The sequence below is a fragment of the Bos taurus genome, chromosome 1, assembly GCF_002263795.3.
Source record: "Bos taurus isolate L1 Dominette 01449 registration number 42190680 breed Hereford chromosome 1, ARS-UCD2.0, whole genome shotgun sequence".
Taxonomy (NCBI): Eukaryota; Metazoa; Chordata; class Mammalia; order Artiodactyla; family Bovidae; genus Bos; species Bos taurus.
In genome coordinates this window covers 5,614,076-5,631,021 of record NC_037328.1, presented here as the reverse complement: position 1 = coordinate 5,631,021, position 16,946 = coordinate 5,614,076, and the positions used below count along the sequence as shown (strand labels likewise).

The 16,946-nt window shown below is 41.1% G+C and overlaps 1 protein-coding gene across 2 annotated transcripts; it reads right to left on the bottom strand.

Moving 5' to 3' along the window:
- Window positions 1-496: 496 nt before the first annotated feature.
- On the bottom strand, window positions 497-3,566 carry KRTAP27-1 (keratin associated protein 27-1). Of its 2 annotated transcripts, XR_009494757.1 has the most exons (2): window positions 2,202-3,566; window positions 497-782 (listed from the first exon to the last, which is right to left on the bottom strand). XR_009494757.1 is itself a non-coding variant. In XM_002684597.5 (1 exon), the coding sequence occupies exon 1, from the start codon at window positions 3,307-3,309 to the stop codon at window positions 2,638-2,640; it is 672 nt and encodes a 223-aa protein (XP_002684643.3). In that variant the 5' UTR covers window positions 3,310-3,566; the 3' UTR covers window positions 1,574-2,637. The 2 variants fall into 2 exon arrangements, 1 of the variants encoding a protein (XP_002684643.3); XM_002684597.5 differs by lacking the exon at window positions 497-782 and having other exon boundaries at window positions 1,574-3,566.
- Window positions 3,567-16,946: the final 13,380 nt, after the last annotated feature.

Sequence of the window (16,946 nt, the reverse complement as noted above, 5' to 3'; positions counted from 1 at the left end):
AAGAGGTCTCCTTATTGCTGTCAACACTGTGTTGCTGCCATCGCTGCTTCAGACAGAAGCTTTATGTCAATGTTTTTTTTTGCAACAGGAATACTCTGATGTGATCTCCATGCGCTCTGTTGCTATTAACAGAGTCAAAGTGTTCATTCAGCTTCTTTCAGACCTGCATCAGCTACCTCTCAGCTGTGCGGCTTTACAGAAGCACCCGTGTAAGTGGTGGTTTATGGATTTTAAATCTTCCTCTTTGGGATGACCTCTGGGTAACCTATTCACAGAGCTGACAGGTAAATCAACACTAGTTCTGTCATAGAGATACTTGTCAGACATACTTGCCAGCCCACTTCAACAAAGGGCAACACTTGGTTTTTAAGCTTGTCTGTTAGTGTAAGATACAGCTTGTGTCTTTCCAGATACAAAACAGGTTAATTTCTCAGTTTTGGATGAATAGCTTTCCTAATATGTCATAGGTTTCCGACTTTATCTACACATCCCTGCCTTCACCCTTCATATTGAGTCTCTGAGCTGGGGAATCATGTTGCTAAATTTTACTGAACATTTTCTATACACAAGGTCATGTGCTGATCACTTTCAAACTACTAACTTATTAGGTCTCACAATGGTCATACCATTATCCTCTCGGTTTTGGAGATGAATAAGTTGAAGTGGAGAATGGTTGAAAAACTTGCACATAGCACACAGCTGGGATTCACACATCCTTCACCAACACGGCTAAGGAAATCTGATTTCAGAATCCACCCTCGTAACCACTACTTTATGTTGCCCTGAAAATGAGAGATCCATTAAGACCACATCTACAGCTTCTTAATAGCCAAGCTGTTCTGAACAAAGTTAATGAGTCTTTACATATTTGAACCCTGTGGTTTCATCATCTTCATATTTAGCATGCACCTCCGCTTTGACTGATGGTTGGCTACCACCAATGTGCTCTCCTACTCTGATCCATACTATACATTGCAGTGCTGGAGAAGACTCTTGAGAGTCCCTTAGGCAGCAAGAAGATCAAATCAGTCAATCCTAAATGAAATCAACCCTGAATATTCATTGGAAGGACTGATGCTGAACTGAAGATTTGATACCTCAGCCACCTGATGACAAGAATTGAGTCATTGAAAACAATCCTGATTTTAGGAAAGATTGAGGGTAGGAGGCTAAAGGGGTGGCAGAGGATAAGATGGGTGGATGGCATCACTGACATGAATGGACATGAATCTGAGAAAACTCTGGGAGATAGTGAAAAACAGGGAAGCTTGTCAAGCTGCAGTTCATGGTGTCTGCACACAAAGAATCAGGTGCGACTAAGCAACTGAACAACAAAATCTGCTATACAAACAATGGTAAGGGATCATGCTCTCTTTTATGCTTCCAAATACTGAGTTGGCTTCCAGAAACTTTGTTTGTATTTTTCTATAACATCTTCCAGAAAAACCTGAGTGAAGTTTTTGGCCAACTTTTGGCCAACTATTTACACTTTTAATCCAATTGGGTGGAACGTGGGGGTAATTATAACCTAAAACCCATAAAAATGTGAAATAAAAATAATAGTAACAATTGCTTGTGATGTAAATAAAGTAAATTTATTTACTACAAAGAATATTTTCCCAAATCACACACCCCAAAACACTTAAATAGTGAAAAGAGGAACCAGAATAGCAGAACTGTAGTGAATATGCTCAACCTGAACTTATCATATTCAAATGTCTCTGACTAGTCCATGGTTATGAAGTTTATAGAGGTGAAATTCAAAACTGTCTTGCACCTGTCAAACAATAGGTTCAAGGTAATAGTTAACTAAAAGAATGCTGTATTACAGTAAATAGAATAATGATGGACAGTGAGGACACACAGATTTGACTTGTGGTTTGATGTTATTAACTATATGAGCAACCTCTGGTACAGTTGAAGCCAGCAGAGTTCACAGGACTAAATGGGTTTCAAGGCATCTTTAAACTCTAGTACTATATGTATTTCTGATATTAGTAGCCCATTACCTTTCTCTATTAAAGCATGTTATAACAAGCCAGATTCAATGATTAGTGTTTCCACTGATAATAATCAGTAGTCAAAGTGTAATGTGGAGTTTTTAAGCATTCATGTTAGTCCCTGGTAGCAATTCTTATTGCTCTATAACAAATAGTGTCCTAGTGACCTAAAATAGTTAGCATACTTTCCTATCCGCTTACCAACAGTATCTTTAGTCGCTCAGTTTTGTCCAACTCTTTTGCGGCTCCATGGACTATAGCCTTCCAGGTCCCTCTGTCCATGGGATTTCCAGGCAAAAATACTGGAGTGAGTTGCCGTTTTCTTCTCCACGGGGTCTTCCTGACCCAGGAATCAAACCCGAGGCTGCTGCCACGTCTCCTCCACTGCTGGCAGGTTCTTTACCACTAAACCACTGGAGAAGCCTAGCTTACCACCAGAAATGCTCAAAAAAGAAAAAAAAAAAAGTAAAAAATTTTCTCTTTGGAGACAGTACAGGATAGTTCATTCACTCACAAACACAGGCAGAAATAGTTTGTGTTTAGAGAAAGAAAAGGTCCTATTTTTCAGGACTCAATTTATGAAACTTAAAATCTGAGTCTCTCTACACATTCTGCAGATTCTTCACTCACTAGGCAATTACAAACCACCAGTAACACAGCAAGTTGGCTCATAAGTGTTAGAAGAAGTTTCCAGGAGCTGTGACCCTGGTGTGACATAGACCAAAGAACTGCAGGAACTGGATTCAAGGCTCTGAGCTTGGCACTGGCTACAGTCACATTCCAGAGTCTGGCAACTCTTAGACACACAAGTCTTGGGTGCACATGGCTTTGCCATGTTGCTCACAGGTTGGCAACTCTGGACTACAGAACACATTTGCTGGCTACTTCCTGACTGGCAAGGCTGAGAAACACACTCCAACACTGCCAAGGAACTTCTTGACTGGCATGCTGTGTTTTCACAGGGCCTGGAATTAGAACAAGTTGTTTGGACGACTCTGGAAAGACAGACGTTTTGCACACAGCTCTCCTCTGTGTGTAATTCCCGTTCACCTTCGGGTACTATGCAGCTGGTGGTTTCCCTGCAGGTTTCTGGAAAGCTGTCCAGGAGCCAGGTCCTGCTGTAGCAACTGCTGGGTAAAAAGAATCCATCTTCAAAGTTTATAACATTCGATTCATGTATGATGGCAGAGAGAGGTGGGACATTGTAGAAGTTCTTGAGTGAGTGGATAGGTCTCTGGGTCATATTGTGAAAATCCTTGATTGAGTTGGTCCCAGGGACCCAACATGCTGGTCTGAAGATCCAATTCATTACTGAGGAGGTTATATACTCTGAAAACTGGGTGTTGGCTTCTTTTCATGACTCTTGCTACTTCATTGCTTAAGCTTATTAGAAGGATAGCATCTCATTAACACTTTACTTACTTATATATGAGGACGATGTTTTATTAGCAAAGAAGCCGGTCCACTTTGAATCTTCATGTTAGCTTTCATGTTAGCCCCAAAGCTGACTCATCGGGGTGGGGCTTGTCAAATATGAGTCCCAACAGGTCACGAAGCTAACATTTTTTTTTCCCCCTTAGTCACCATGACTCTCTATATTGGTAAATGGACTATAAGTAATATATGTAGAAATAGCCAACTGGATAATGATTAATATTCAGCACTGGCATTTTGAGAAATGGCACCTAAGAAGAACTTGATAATATAATCAAAACATTTTTCAGTAAGAGGCTGATTTGATTGAAATTGCCCTCATTCTCCTTTGAACTCTTCACCCAAAGTACTGAATCTGACCATTGCTCTATAAACATCTTTCCCTTTGTCTGACATTTCATTCCCTTCATCTTACTGAAAGTGAACTTTAAATGTTAACTCTTTTTAAAGCTTTCCTCTGATTTTCCTGGTCAGATGTTATTACTTATTCCTCTGAATTAGCAATGGATTCTGACACTTTCGTTGTTTTGATTATATTTTACACCAAGTAGTATATTTATTTATCTTTGTGCTTGATAATCTGCCTTGGTAAGAAACTTGTTTCAAGTATGATTTACTTTTTACTTTTTTTTTTTAAATCAGTGTTTCGTTTTTGATGAAAGAATGATCAGCTCCTACATTTATCATGCTGTTATGCTGTACTTAGGGTAGTTTCATACTCATAGCCTGAGACCTAGCAACACGATTTCTCTAACATATTCTGTAATTTATTTAGTTCAGCTTATGACAGTGGAATGACAGAAGTATATTTTTAGACCAGCACTCGGGTCTACCTCTCCTGGTCTGAAGCAAACCAAGAACACTCAGGAACTTTGAACAACCCTTATACAAGCTCCTCTGTAATATGTGATGGACCAAGGATATTATATACTTAAAAGGATACCTCTGAGTGTCCACATTCAGCTTGACAGGTTGTACACTCAATTTGTGTATAATGTTTTTGTAATACTGGCAAATTATTTATAATTTTGCATGAGCACTTTTTTGAGATGAAAGATCGCATTATGCCCTCCGCATGAACCCTACAACAAACCATTTAATGTTTATGCACATTTGTATTCATCATCACACAAAAGCTTCTCTTCTTCAAAGCAGTAAGTGGATTCTCATTGCTCTTAAAAATGAGACCTATTCTCCTACAGCACCATCTAAGACCTGGTTACTGCCTATTTTTTTTTTTTTCCTCCAAATCTCACCACTTTCCTCTGCCCAAAACGCTCCCAAGTCTTTACCTAGTTCCTTGAGCATGCCAAGCCTTTCCTTGCTTCCATATTTTGCACATGCAGTTATCTGCTTCATTCCTTCACTGCCCTCTCCCTTTCCATATACAGCTCCCTTCCTCATTTTTTGTGTTTCAACTTAAATGCTCCTCTTCTTTCCTTCATTTTCCAGTTGAAAAAAAATCACATTCTCAGAGAATCATTTTTTCCCCTTTACTTATCTCAGCTTATAATGATTTTGTTTCTTCATTATGTCTTTGTCATTAGACTCTAAGTTCCATAAAGGCAAGAAGTACATATCTTTCTCACTACTATATCCTTAACTCTAAACACCATGCCTGGCTGGTACATAATAAGAGCTCCGTCAATGTGTTTTGAAACATTAATGAGTAGAAGTTGCTAAGTAAAAATTCACTCAAATTATAGCTAAAAGTCTTAAGGTATACAGTTCTGAAACCAGAACATACCCAAGAATTGGCAAGGGCACAGGGGTTATAAAAAAGAAATAATAATAACCATGCCTACCTGAAAGGTAAATAAGTAAAATCAGTGAAATAAGAAGAAAATCATTAAGGAAGGCTCTTATTAGCTGAATCAATTATTTTAGAATAACATTTGATTGCCCGTAGAAACAACACAGGCAAATGTTTTTGAAAGCTTTTACCAAGCAAAACGGTAGTACTTTTCCACTGTCAGCAGAGTACTTTGCCAAATTCTGAGGGGCAGAGACAGGACACCATCCTGGCCAACATTCACACAATTGTCTCCAGCAGTTGACCTCTTTATTAACCTCACAATGTGTAGTAAATTAGTGCATACCCGTCCAGTTCCAAATCTCCACATGAAGACAGTGTCCGTGGTGAGTAGGTCTGTCATTTGTGAAGAAGGCTGCTCCGTGAGTGCTTTTCTCTTTGGGATGAGGCATTAACTTGAACATTCTGTCTAATTAAGTGTTGAATTAACAGGTGTTCCAGTATACAGTTTTGATTTTAACTGGTGCTGAGTTTATAGAGGGAGTGGCCTGGCATATTTTAACGTAATGACGTAGGTTAGGACAACTAGTCACCTTGGAATCATTTTCATTCAACTCACTGACAACTAAGCATTAGTACTGTAGGCACTTGAAACTGATAATTATGTAGTCTATTTCCTAGAATTCTTGAGAAATAAGTAGAATAATTACCTGATGGCTTATGGTGACTGGATTCTTTGCTACTAAAGGGTTGAACAGCAATTTACTGGTCTTGAAGTCTACACGATTGCAGATGCAGTGGCACCTCCTACCCACCAGAGGGTGGAATATCAACATCTGCAGTGGCTTGCTAAGTCACTTTAGTCGTGTTCAACTCTGCAACTCTGTGAACTGTAGCCTGTCAGGTTCCTCTCTCCATGGAATTTTCCAGGCAAGAATACAGGAGTGGGTTGCCGTTTCCTACTGAGATCATATATAATATGAAACCAGATTGCCTGCCACATTTTGAGTGATAAATGAGTGAAAGTATTTCTAATCAAATTAAAGATCATCATTCAGACCAAGATGTTGCTCTATGACAACATAAGTCTGGGGTTGCTACTATACTATAAAGTAAAATAAAAGTCTTTTTTGTGTTTTTGAGATTATGTTGTTTATGGCTGTAAAGGTCACACATTCTGAGATCCTTTTAAGGGTTGGATTGTGTTTATCATTTTCATTAAATGTCTAGTCATTCTGTCTCCATCTCTCAAGAACTTAGCACATGGTTGCTGTAAGGTTGAGTACAAAAAAATATTGTTTTTTATATTGTTTTTATATTGATTATGTTGCTACATCAGACTTCTAATCACTGGTACAGCTGTATCAAGGTAAATAAAAATTACAAATGAAAGTCACCCTTCTGCATTTGGAAAAGGCAGAGGAACCAGAGATCAAATTGCCAACATCTGCTGGATCATAGAAAAAGCAACAGAATTCCAGCAAAAAATCTGCTTCTGTTTCATTGACTACATTAAAGCTTTTGACTGTGTAGATCACAACAAACTGTGGGAAATTCTTAAAGAGATGGGAATAATAGAATACCTTACCTGCCTCCTGAGAAATCTGTGTGCAGGTCAAGAAGCAACATTTAGAACCAGACATGGAACAACAGACTGGTTCCAAATTGGGAGAGGAGTACATCAAGGCTGCATATTGTCACCCTGCTTATTTAACTTATATGCAGAGTACATCATGCAAAATGCCAGGTTGGATGAAGCACAAGCTGGAATCAAGATTGCCAGGAGAAACAGCAATAACCTCAGCTATGCAGATGACACCACCCTTATGGTAGAAAGTGAAAAGGAACTAAAGAGCATCTTGATTATAGTGAAGGAAGAGAGTGAAAATTTAGCTTAAAACTTAACATTCAAAAAGTAAAGAACTTGGCAACTGGTACCATCACTTCGTGGCAAATAGATGGGGAAAAAGTGGAAACAATGAAAGACTTTATTTTCTTGGCCTCCAAAATCACTGTGGACAGTGACTGCAGCCATGAAATTAAGATGTTTGCTCCCTGGAAGAAAAGCTATGACAAACATAGACAGCCTTATTAAAAAGCAGAGGCATTACTTTGCCAACAAAGATCTGTATAGTCAAAGCTGTGATTTTTCCAGTAGTCATGTATGGATATGAGAGTTGGACTGTAAAGAAGGCTGAGTGCCAAAGAATTGATGCTTTCAAACTGTGGTGCTGAAGGCTCTTGAGAGTCCCTTAGACTGCAAGGAGATCAAACCACTCAATCCTAAAGGAAATCAACCCTGAATATTCATTGGAGGGACTGATGCTGAAGCTGAAGCTCCAATACTTTGGCGACCTGATTCTAAGAGCTGACTCATTGAAAAAGACCCTGATGTCAGGAAAGATTGAAGGCAGGAGGAGATGGAAATGACAGAGGATGAGATAGTTGTATGGCATTATTCACTCAATGGACATAGTTTGAGCAGACTCCGAGAGATATTGAAGAACAGGGAAACCTGGTATGCTGCAGCTCAAGGGGTTACAAAGATTCAGGCACAACTTAGCCACCAAACACAAGATGCCATGCATATAGGTGGAAATCCACAACTATAAATTAGTTCAGTTCAGTTCAGTTCAGTCACTCAGTCATGTCCGACTCTTTGCAACCCCATGAATCACAGCACACCAGGCCTCCCTGTCCATCACCAACTCCCAGAGTTCCCTCAGACTCATGTCCATTGAGTCAGTGATGTCATCCAGCCATCTCATCCTCTGTCGTCCCCTTCTCCTCCTGCCCCCAATCTCTCCCAGCATCAGAGTCTTTTCCAATGAGTCAGCTCTTCGCATGAGGTGGCCAAAGTACTGGAGTTTCAGCTTCAGCATCATTGCCTCAAAAGAAATCCCAGGGCTGATCTCTTTCAGAATGGACTGGTTGGATCTCCTTGCAGTCCAAGGGACTCGCAAGAGTCTTCTCCAACACCACAGTTCAAAAGCATCAATTTTTTGGCACTCAGCCTTCTTCACAGTCCAACTCTCACATCCATACATGACCACAGGAAAAACCATAGCCTTGACTAGATGGAAAAGTACTTTGTTGGCAAAGTAATGTCTCTGTTTTTAAATATGCTATCTAGGTTGGTCATAACTTTTCTTCCAAGGAGTAAGCGTCTTTTAATTTCATGGCTTCAGTCACCATCTGCAGTGATTTTGGAGCCCCCCAAAATAAAGTCTGACACTGTTTCCATTGTTTCCCCATCTATTTGCCATGAAGTGATGGGACCGGATGCCATGATCTTCGTTTTCTGAATGTTGAGCTTTAAGCCAACTTTTTCACTCCCCACTTTCACTTTCATCAAGAGGCTTTTGAGTTCCTCTTCACTTTCTGCCATAAGGGTGATGTCATCTGCATATCTGAGGTTATTGATACTTCTCCCAGCAATCTTGATTCCAGCCTGTGTTTCCTCCAGTCCAGCGTTTCTCATGATGTACTCTGCATATAAGTTAAATAAGCAGGGTGACAATATACAGCCTTGACATACTCCTTTTCCTATTTGGAACCAGTCTGTTGTTTCATGTCCAGTTCTAACTGTTGCTTCCTGACCTGCATACGTTTTCTCAAGAGGCAGGTCAGGTGGTCTGGTATTCCCATCTCTTTCAGACTTTTCTACAGTTGATTGTGATCCACACAGTCAAAGGCTTTGGCTTAGTCAATAAAGCAGAAATAGATGTTTTTCTGGAACTCTCTTGCTTTTTCCATGATCCAGCAGATGTTGGCAATTTGATCTCTGGTTCCTCTGCCTTTTCTAAAACCAGCTTGAACATCAGGAAGTTCACGGTTCACGTATTGCTTAAGCCTGGCTTGGAGAATTTTGAGCATTACTTTACTAGCGTGTGAGATGAGTGCAATTGTGCGGTAGTTTGAGCATTCTTTGGCATTGCCTTTCTTTGGGATTGGAATGAAAACTGACCTTTTCCAGTCCTGTGGCCACTGCTGAGTTTTCCAAATTTGCTTGCATATCGAGTGCAGCACTTTCAAAGCTTTCACTTTTCACTTTCACATCTTTCAGGATTTGAAAGAGCTCAACTGGAATTCCATCACCTCCACTAGCTTTGTTCATAGTGATGCTTTCTAAGGCCCACTTGACTTCACATTCCAGGATGCCTGGCTCTAGATGAGTGATTACACCATCGTGATTCTCTGGGTCGTGAAGATCTTTTTTGTACAGTTCTTCTGTGTATTCTTGCTACATCTTCTTAATATCTTATGCTTCTGTTAGGTCCATACTATTTCTGTCCTTTATCGAGCCCATCTTTGCACGAATTGTTCCCTTGGTACATCCCTCTAATTTTCTTGAAGAGATCTCTAGTCTTTCCCATTCTGTTGTTTTCCTCTATTTCTTTGCATTGATTGCTGAGGAAGGCTTTCTTATCTCTTCTTGCTATTCTTTGGAACTCTGCATTCAGATGCTTATATCTTTCCTTTTCTCCTTTGCTTTTCGCTTCTCTTCTTTTCACAGCTGTTTGTAAGGCCTCTCTAGACAGCCATTTTGCTTTTTTGCATTCCTTTCCCATGGGGATGGTCTTGATCCCTGTCTCCTGTGCAATGTCACGAACCTCATTCCATAGTTCATCAGGTACTCTATCTATCAGATCTAGGCCCTTAAATCTATTTCTCACTTCCACTGTATAATCCTAAGGGATTTGATTTAGGTCATACCTGAATGCTCTAGTGGTTTTCCCTGCTTTCTTAAATTTCAGTCTGAATTTGGCAATAAGGAGTTCATGGTGTGAGCCACAGTCAGCTCCTGGTCTTGTTTTTGTTGACTGTATAGAGCTTCTCCATCTTTGGCTGCAAAGAATATAATCAATCTGATTTTGGTGTTGACTATCTGTGATGTTTATGTGTAGAGTCTTCTCTTGTGTTGTTTGAAGAGGGTGTTTGCTATGACCAGTGCATTCTCTTGGCAAAACTCTTTTAGTCTTTGCCCTGCTTCATTCCGTATTCCAAGGCCAAATTTGCCTGTTACTCCAGGTGTTTCTTGACTTCCTACTTTTACATTCCAGTCCCCTATAATGAAAAGGATATCTTTTTTGGGATGTTAGTTCTAAAAGGTCTTGTAGGTCTTCATAGAACCATTCAACTTCAGCTTCTTCAGTTTTACTGGTTGGGGCATAGACTTGGATTACTGTGATATTGAATGGTTTGCCTTGGAAAGGAACAGAGATCATTCTGTCATTTTTGAGATTGCATCCAAGTACTGCATTTCAGACTCTTTTGTTGACCATGATGGCTACTCCATTTCTTCTGAGGGATTCCTGCCCGCAGTATAGATATAATGGTCATCTGAGTTAAATTCACCCATTCCAGTCCATTTGAGTTCGCTGATTCCTAGAATGTCAACATTCACTCTTGCCATCTCCTGTTTGACCACTTCCAATTTGCCTTGATTCATGGACCTGACATTCCAGGTTCCTATGCAATATTGCTCTTTACAGCATTGGACCTTCCTTCTATCATCAGTCACATCCACAGCTGGGTATTGTTTTGTTTTGGCTCCATCCCTTCATTCTTTCTGGAGTTATTTCTCCACTGATCTCCAGTAGCATATTGGGCACCTACTGACCTGGGGAGTATCCTATCATTTTACCTCTTCATACTGTTCATGGGGTTCTCAAGGCAAGAATACTGAAGTGGTTTGCCATTCCCTTCTCCAGTGGACCACATTCTGTCAGATCTCTCCACCATGACCCACCCATCTTGGGTTGTCCCACAGGCATGGCTTAGTTTCATTGAGTTAGACAAGACTGTGGTCCTAGTGTGATTAGATTGACTAGTTTTCTGTGAGTATGGTTTCAGTGTGTCTGCCCTCTGATGCCCTCTTGCAACACCTACCATCTTACTTGGGTTTCTCTTACCTTGGGCGTGGGATATCTCTTCACAGCTGCTCCAGCAAAGTGCAGCTGCTGCTCCTTACCTTGGACGAGAGGTATCTCCTCACGCCGCCCTTCCTGACCTTCAACGTGGGATAGCTTCTCTAGGCCCTCTTGTGGCCCACTAAGTGCGGTGTGGCTGCAACCGACGCAGTAGTGCAGCCAAGAGGAGCTACCCCACTTCCGAGGTCAGGGGCAGAAGCTGGGAGGACCCCATGCTCGAAGCGCAGTGGCCAAGAGGGGCTACCCTGCATCCGAGGTCAGGGACGGCGGCCAAGAGGAGCTACCCTACGTCCGAGGTCAGGGGCAGTGGCGGAGAGTGCCAGGCTGCAACGGTGCAGGAACGGCAGAGAAGAGCTACCAAGTCCGAGGTCAGGGGCAGTAGCTGAGAGGAGCTACCCCGCGTCTGAGGTCGGGGCAGCGGCTGGGAGGAGCCACCCCATGCCCGAGACCAGGGGCAGCAGCCGGGAGGACCAACCCCATGTCCAAGGAGCAGTGGCTGCACAGGCGCAAGAGGGCCTAGAGAAGCTATAAATTAGTAGTTCTGTTATATTTGAGATAACAAAAACCTCAGATATGCAGATGACACCACCCTTAGGGCAGAAAGTGAAGAAGAACTAAAGAGCCTCTTGATGAAAGTGAAAGAGGAGAGTGAAAAAGTTGGCTTGAAGCTCAACATTCAGAAAACTAAGATCATGGCATTCGGTCTCATCACTTCATAGCAAATAGATGGAGAAACAGTGGAAATAGTGGCTGACTTTATTTTTGAGGTCTCCAAAATCACTGTAAATGGTGATTTCAGCCATGAAATTAAAAGACACTTACTCCTTGGAAGAAAAGTTATGACCAACCTAGACAGTGTATTAAAAAGCAGAGACATTACTTTGTCAACAAAGGTCCATCTAGTCAAGGCTATGGTTTTTCCAGTAGTCATGTATGGGTGTGAGAGCCGGACTATAAAGAAAGCTGAGCACCAAAGAATTGATGCTTTTGAACTGTGGTGATGGAGAAGACTCTTGACAGTCCCTTGGACACCAAGGAGATCCAACCAGTCCATCCTAAAGGAGATCAGTGCTGGGTGTTCATTGGAAGGACTGATGTTGAAGCTGAAACTTGATGTGAAGAGCTGACTCACTTGAAAAGATCCTGATGCTGGGAGGGATTGGGGGCAGGAGGAGAAGGGGACGACAGAGATTGAGATGGTTGGATGGCATCACCGACTCAATGGACGTGAGTTTGGGTAAACTCTAGGAGTTGGTGGTGAACAGTGGGGCCTGGGGTGCTGCGGTTCATGGGGTGGCAAAGCGTCGGACATGACTGAGCAAATGAACTGAACTGAACTGGACTGCAAGTACATAAAAAGTTTGCTTCTCTGGACAGAAACAGATGAAGAAAGAAATAAAGTGTTAGTTGCTCAGTCATGGCCGACTCTTTGTGACCTCTTGGACTGCAGCTCAACAAGCTCCTCTGTCCATGGGACTGGAGTGGGTTGCCATTTCCTTCTCCAGGGGATCTTTCCCACCATGGGATCAAACCCGGGTCTCCTGGACTACAGGCAGATTCTTTACTGACTGAGTCAGGGCTTCCCTTGTATGCATGAATCCACCTCAGAAGAGTGTGTTAAGGAGAATGATCTGCTTCCTTTAGATATTGTTATTGTTGAGTTGCTAAGCTGTGCCCAGCTCCTTTAGATATCACTTTCTGCAAACTAAGTCAAGTACAATGTAAACCTCCTCAGGCAATGAAATGGACATGGTAAAATTTTTAGGCTCTGGAATATTCAAAATTATGACACGAATATGGGACTTCCCTGGTGGCTCAGACGGTAAAGTATCTGCCTACAGTGTGGGAGACCTGGGTTCGATCCCTGGGTCAGGAAGATCCTCTGGAGAAGGAAATGGCAACCCACTCCAGTACTCTTGCCTGGAAAATCCCATGGACAGAGGAGCATCGTAGGCTGCAGTCCATGAGGTTGCTAGGCGTCAGACATGACTGGGTGACTTCACTTTCACTTTTCACTTTCATGCATTGGAGAAGGCAATGGCACCCTACTCCAGTACTCTTACCTGGAAAATCCCATGGATGGAGGAGCCTGGTAGGCAGCAGTCCATGGGGTCACTAAGAGTTGGACATGACTGAGTGACTTCACTTTCACTTTTCACTTTCATGCGTTGGAGAAGGAACTGGCAACCCACTACAATGTTCTTGCCTGGAGAATCCCAGGGATGGGGGAGCCTGGTGGCAGGCCGTCTATGGGGTCACACAGAGTTGGACACGACTGAAGTGACTTAGCAGCAGCAGCAGCAAACATAATATTGATCCTATGTGCAATATGGAAATAATCTTTCACCAACACTCTCTGTTTCTAATGATAAATAGATTCTCTTAGAATATGATCATAAAAGGATTCACACATAACAGGATTTCTTCTCTGAAACTATTTCTAAATAGTTTTGCTTCCTAGAATAATTCTTAGCCATTCACAATTCAATTACATCAGATTTTGATTCAAAGAGCTGGAAAGAGAAAAAATTTAAAAAAAGTTAGATGATTACACAGTGTCTATGAAAACTTTAATGAGGAGTAATTAAAAAAAAAAAAAGAATGAACCAGAGTGTCTTAAGTGTATAAATGTTAACTTTCATATTTTCCACCTCTTTGTTCATTATGTCTTAGATGTGAAAGTGTTACAGTTTATTATAGTAATTATGCAATTGCTTTTGTTCCTATCCTCAGATGTTCTTCCTCTGGCCTTCCTCTGAGGTTAGCATACGGTGAAGTTATTGTTCTGCCTTTGTGCAATCCAAAAATGTTAATTTGCTTTTGAGTTCTTCCAGTTATCCTTTGGGTAATGAATTCATGGTAATATGCCATTGAGATGGTGCTAAATCATTTCTGATGATAATGATGAACAAAGTATTGAAGACTTTGATAATGAGTAACTTACCTAAATAGAGTTTAACTAGCAGTTGCTGAGGGTCAGACATGACTGCGCGACTTCACTTTCACTTTTCACTTTCATGCATTGGAGAAGGAAATGGCAACCCACTCCAGTGTTCTTGCCTGGAGAATCCCAGGGACTGGGGAGCCTGGTGGGCTGCCGTCTATGGGGTCACACAGAGTCGGACATGACTGAAGTGACTTAGCAGCAGCAGCAGCAAAAATGAATACATGCTTGTTGTCACTGACATAATATATTCTTCAGACTGTCACCCTCATCTCATTAGTTCATTCATTAAATTAACTTTTACTGAGTCTTTACTACTTACAAAATTTTGTTAGACCAAATCCTATTGTATATATTGAAAATATAAGTGTAAGTACTAAACAAAATAATAGTTTAAATGAAATATTAAAACTAGTGACTTTGTAATTAGCAAAATATAAGCATATATAATGCTAGCAACTCTATTGATTTTGTAGTCTATTTAAAAGAAATGAGAGAAGAGATAGCGTTTTCATGGGTTTTGAAGGTTAAGAGAGATGTAGCATTGATTTTAGAAGTATTAGACCATGTAGGCACTCAGATCTGTACCATGTGTTCCCGGAAATGTGAGTAGTTGGCATCGATGGAGTATATGTTGGTGGAGTGTATGTTTATGGAGTGTGATGAGAAGAGAAAATGGGAGAGTGCAGAGTGGGTTGCAAATGGTCTTTAATATTATATTAAGGAGTCTTTATAGCCAGTAAAGAATTCACCTGCAATGCAGGAGACCTGAGTTCGATCCCTGGGTTGGGAAGATCCTTTGGAGAAGGGAATGGCTACCACTCCAATATTCTTGCCTGGAAAATACCCTGGACAGTATGTAACCTGGTGGGCTACAGTCCATGGGGTCATGAAGAGTCAGGCACGACTCAGGGACTAATACTTTCACCTTCACTTTTTTTTATTTTTTCATTGAGAAGGAGATCGTTTTAGGTTTTAAAGGACTGTCTCATTTAGGGAAACTTTAGTTACAAGCAGCTGAAATTGTAATTTAGCATGGCTTATATAATAACATGTATTAGCTCACGACCAAAGTCCGAAAGTAAGATGGTCCAGGCTCTGTTCCTCAGCATTCCTGTTGGTTTTACCCTCTTTCACACAATGGTTTAGTTCTCAGGCCATATGCAAGATGGATGCAGCTTTCCACATATGATGTGATAAAATGGAGACATGCTGTCTTCAAAAAACTCCATAAGAAGATTTTAACCAAAAACATCTCTTAAGATTACTCCCTGTTTCTCATTGGCTTAAGTCAGACCACATGCTCCATTCTGAAACATTTTGTTTCAGTAGGAACTGGGATTGCCAGATTCAGTCCTGAAACCTGGGCCATAGCTATGTTAATATAAAAGAATAGGTGGATAAAACAGGATACACAAGCAAAATTCAGTTCTTGTGGGAAGAAGAGAGGAGAGAAAAACAGCTAAGAGGCCAATGAACAATATGTTACCCACATCCATCTAGATATCAATATTTTATTCCCAATTAGGTATTTCAAATGTAGATATATGCATTTCATGAAACAAGAAAACTTAGTAAAGTTTCTGTTATCATATCCAAATATAAGCCCAAGATATCAAGTCCTCCCTCTCAGCTAGTATTTCCTACTCATGATGCTGCCATGTTTCCAGAAGTTGTCAGGAGAATTCTGTGAAACAGCTGGCCTTATACTGACCAAATAGAAGAGAGAATGAAGTCTGAGCATCAACATGACTCAGAAATTCTAATCTTTTTATTGCAATAAGATGAATCTGTGGTTAATTTCATCCATACTTAAGATATTTGTTTCATTACCTGGATTACTGCTGTCAGTTAATATCATGACCTCAGAATTTCATTAGAGCTTGCATAAGGCCACCTGATGCGAAAAGCTGACTCATTGGAAAAGACCGTGATGCTGGGAAAGATTGAGGGCAGGAGGAGAAGGGGACGACAGAGGATGAGATGGTTGGATGGCATCACTGACTCAATGGACATGGGTTTGGGTAAACTCCGGGAGTTGATGATGGACAGGGAGGCTTGGTGTGCTGTGGTTCATGGGGTTGCAAAGAGTCGGACACAACTGAGTGACTGAACTGAACTGAAGTCTATAAAAGTAGTAAAGAACCCTCCTGCCAATACAGGGGACATGAGAGACTCAGGTTCAATCCCTGCTTCTGGAAGATCCCCTGTAAGAGGGCATAGCTACCCACTCCAGCATTCTTGCCTGGAGAATTCCATGGACAAAGAAACCTGGCAGACTACTGTTCATGGGGTCAGAAAGAGTTTGACACGACTGAACTGACCTAGAATGCAAATCTGTAAAAGGGTCCTATAAAAGTATTTTGACAGTTCTTTAAAACAGCCAAGCTAGTACTTGCTGAAGCATCACTGCTTTCTCCTGAACTTTTCTGCTTGGCTCAGACCTATGACTAGTTTAACCAAAGTTAAGGTGTCCTGATAAGGTGGTCACAAGAGAGCTTAGGATAATCTCCTGCCCACGCTCTGAGTCCACTTGCTCCAAATTCCAAGGAACCAACTCTGTATTGGCAGGTAATTCTGCCAACCAGGGTGTCTGCTCCATAAATTAAATACTTCTTTTTAGTCAAACGACAGGAGGTTTGTAATTCCCAACAGACAGCCTCTTAAAAAAATTGAATGGTAAGATTTATGAACTGATATCAGCTTAAATAAGTTTACTTGAAAGGAAAAGAGACCTCCTGTTCTATTTTTAACTAGAGAAGTGAGGGAGGAAATAGGAGAAAACAGAATGTGTACTCTCTGAGATGAATCATTTTAATATTAATAGGATTTAACAAAATAATCCCTCATCTAGGTAGTAGAATATAGACTCTGGCCAGATA

What these genes read in the sequence shown, in the direction of transcription:
- KRTAP27-1 (XM_002684597.5), bottom strand. Translation starts at nt 3,309, where the DNA reads ATGAATTGGATCTTCAGACCAGCATGTTGGGTCCCTGGGACCAACTCA.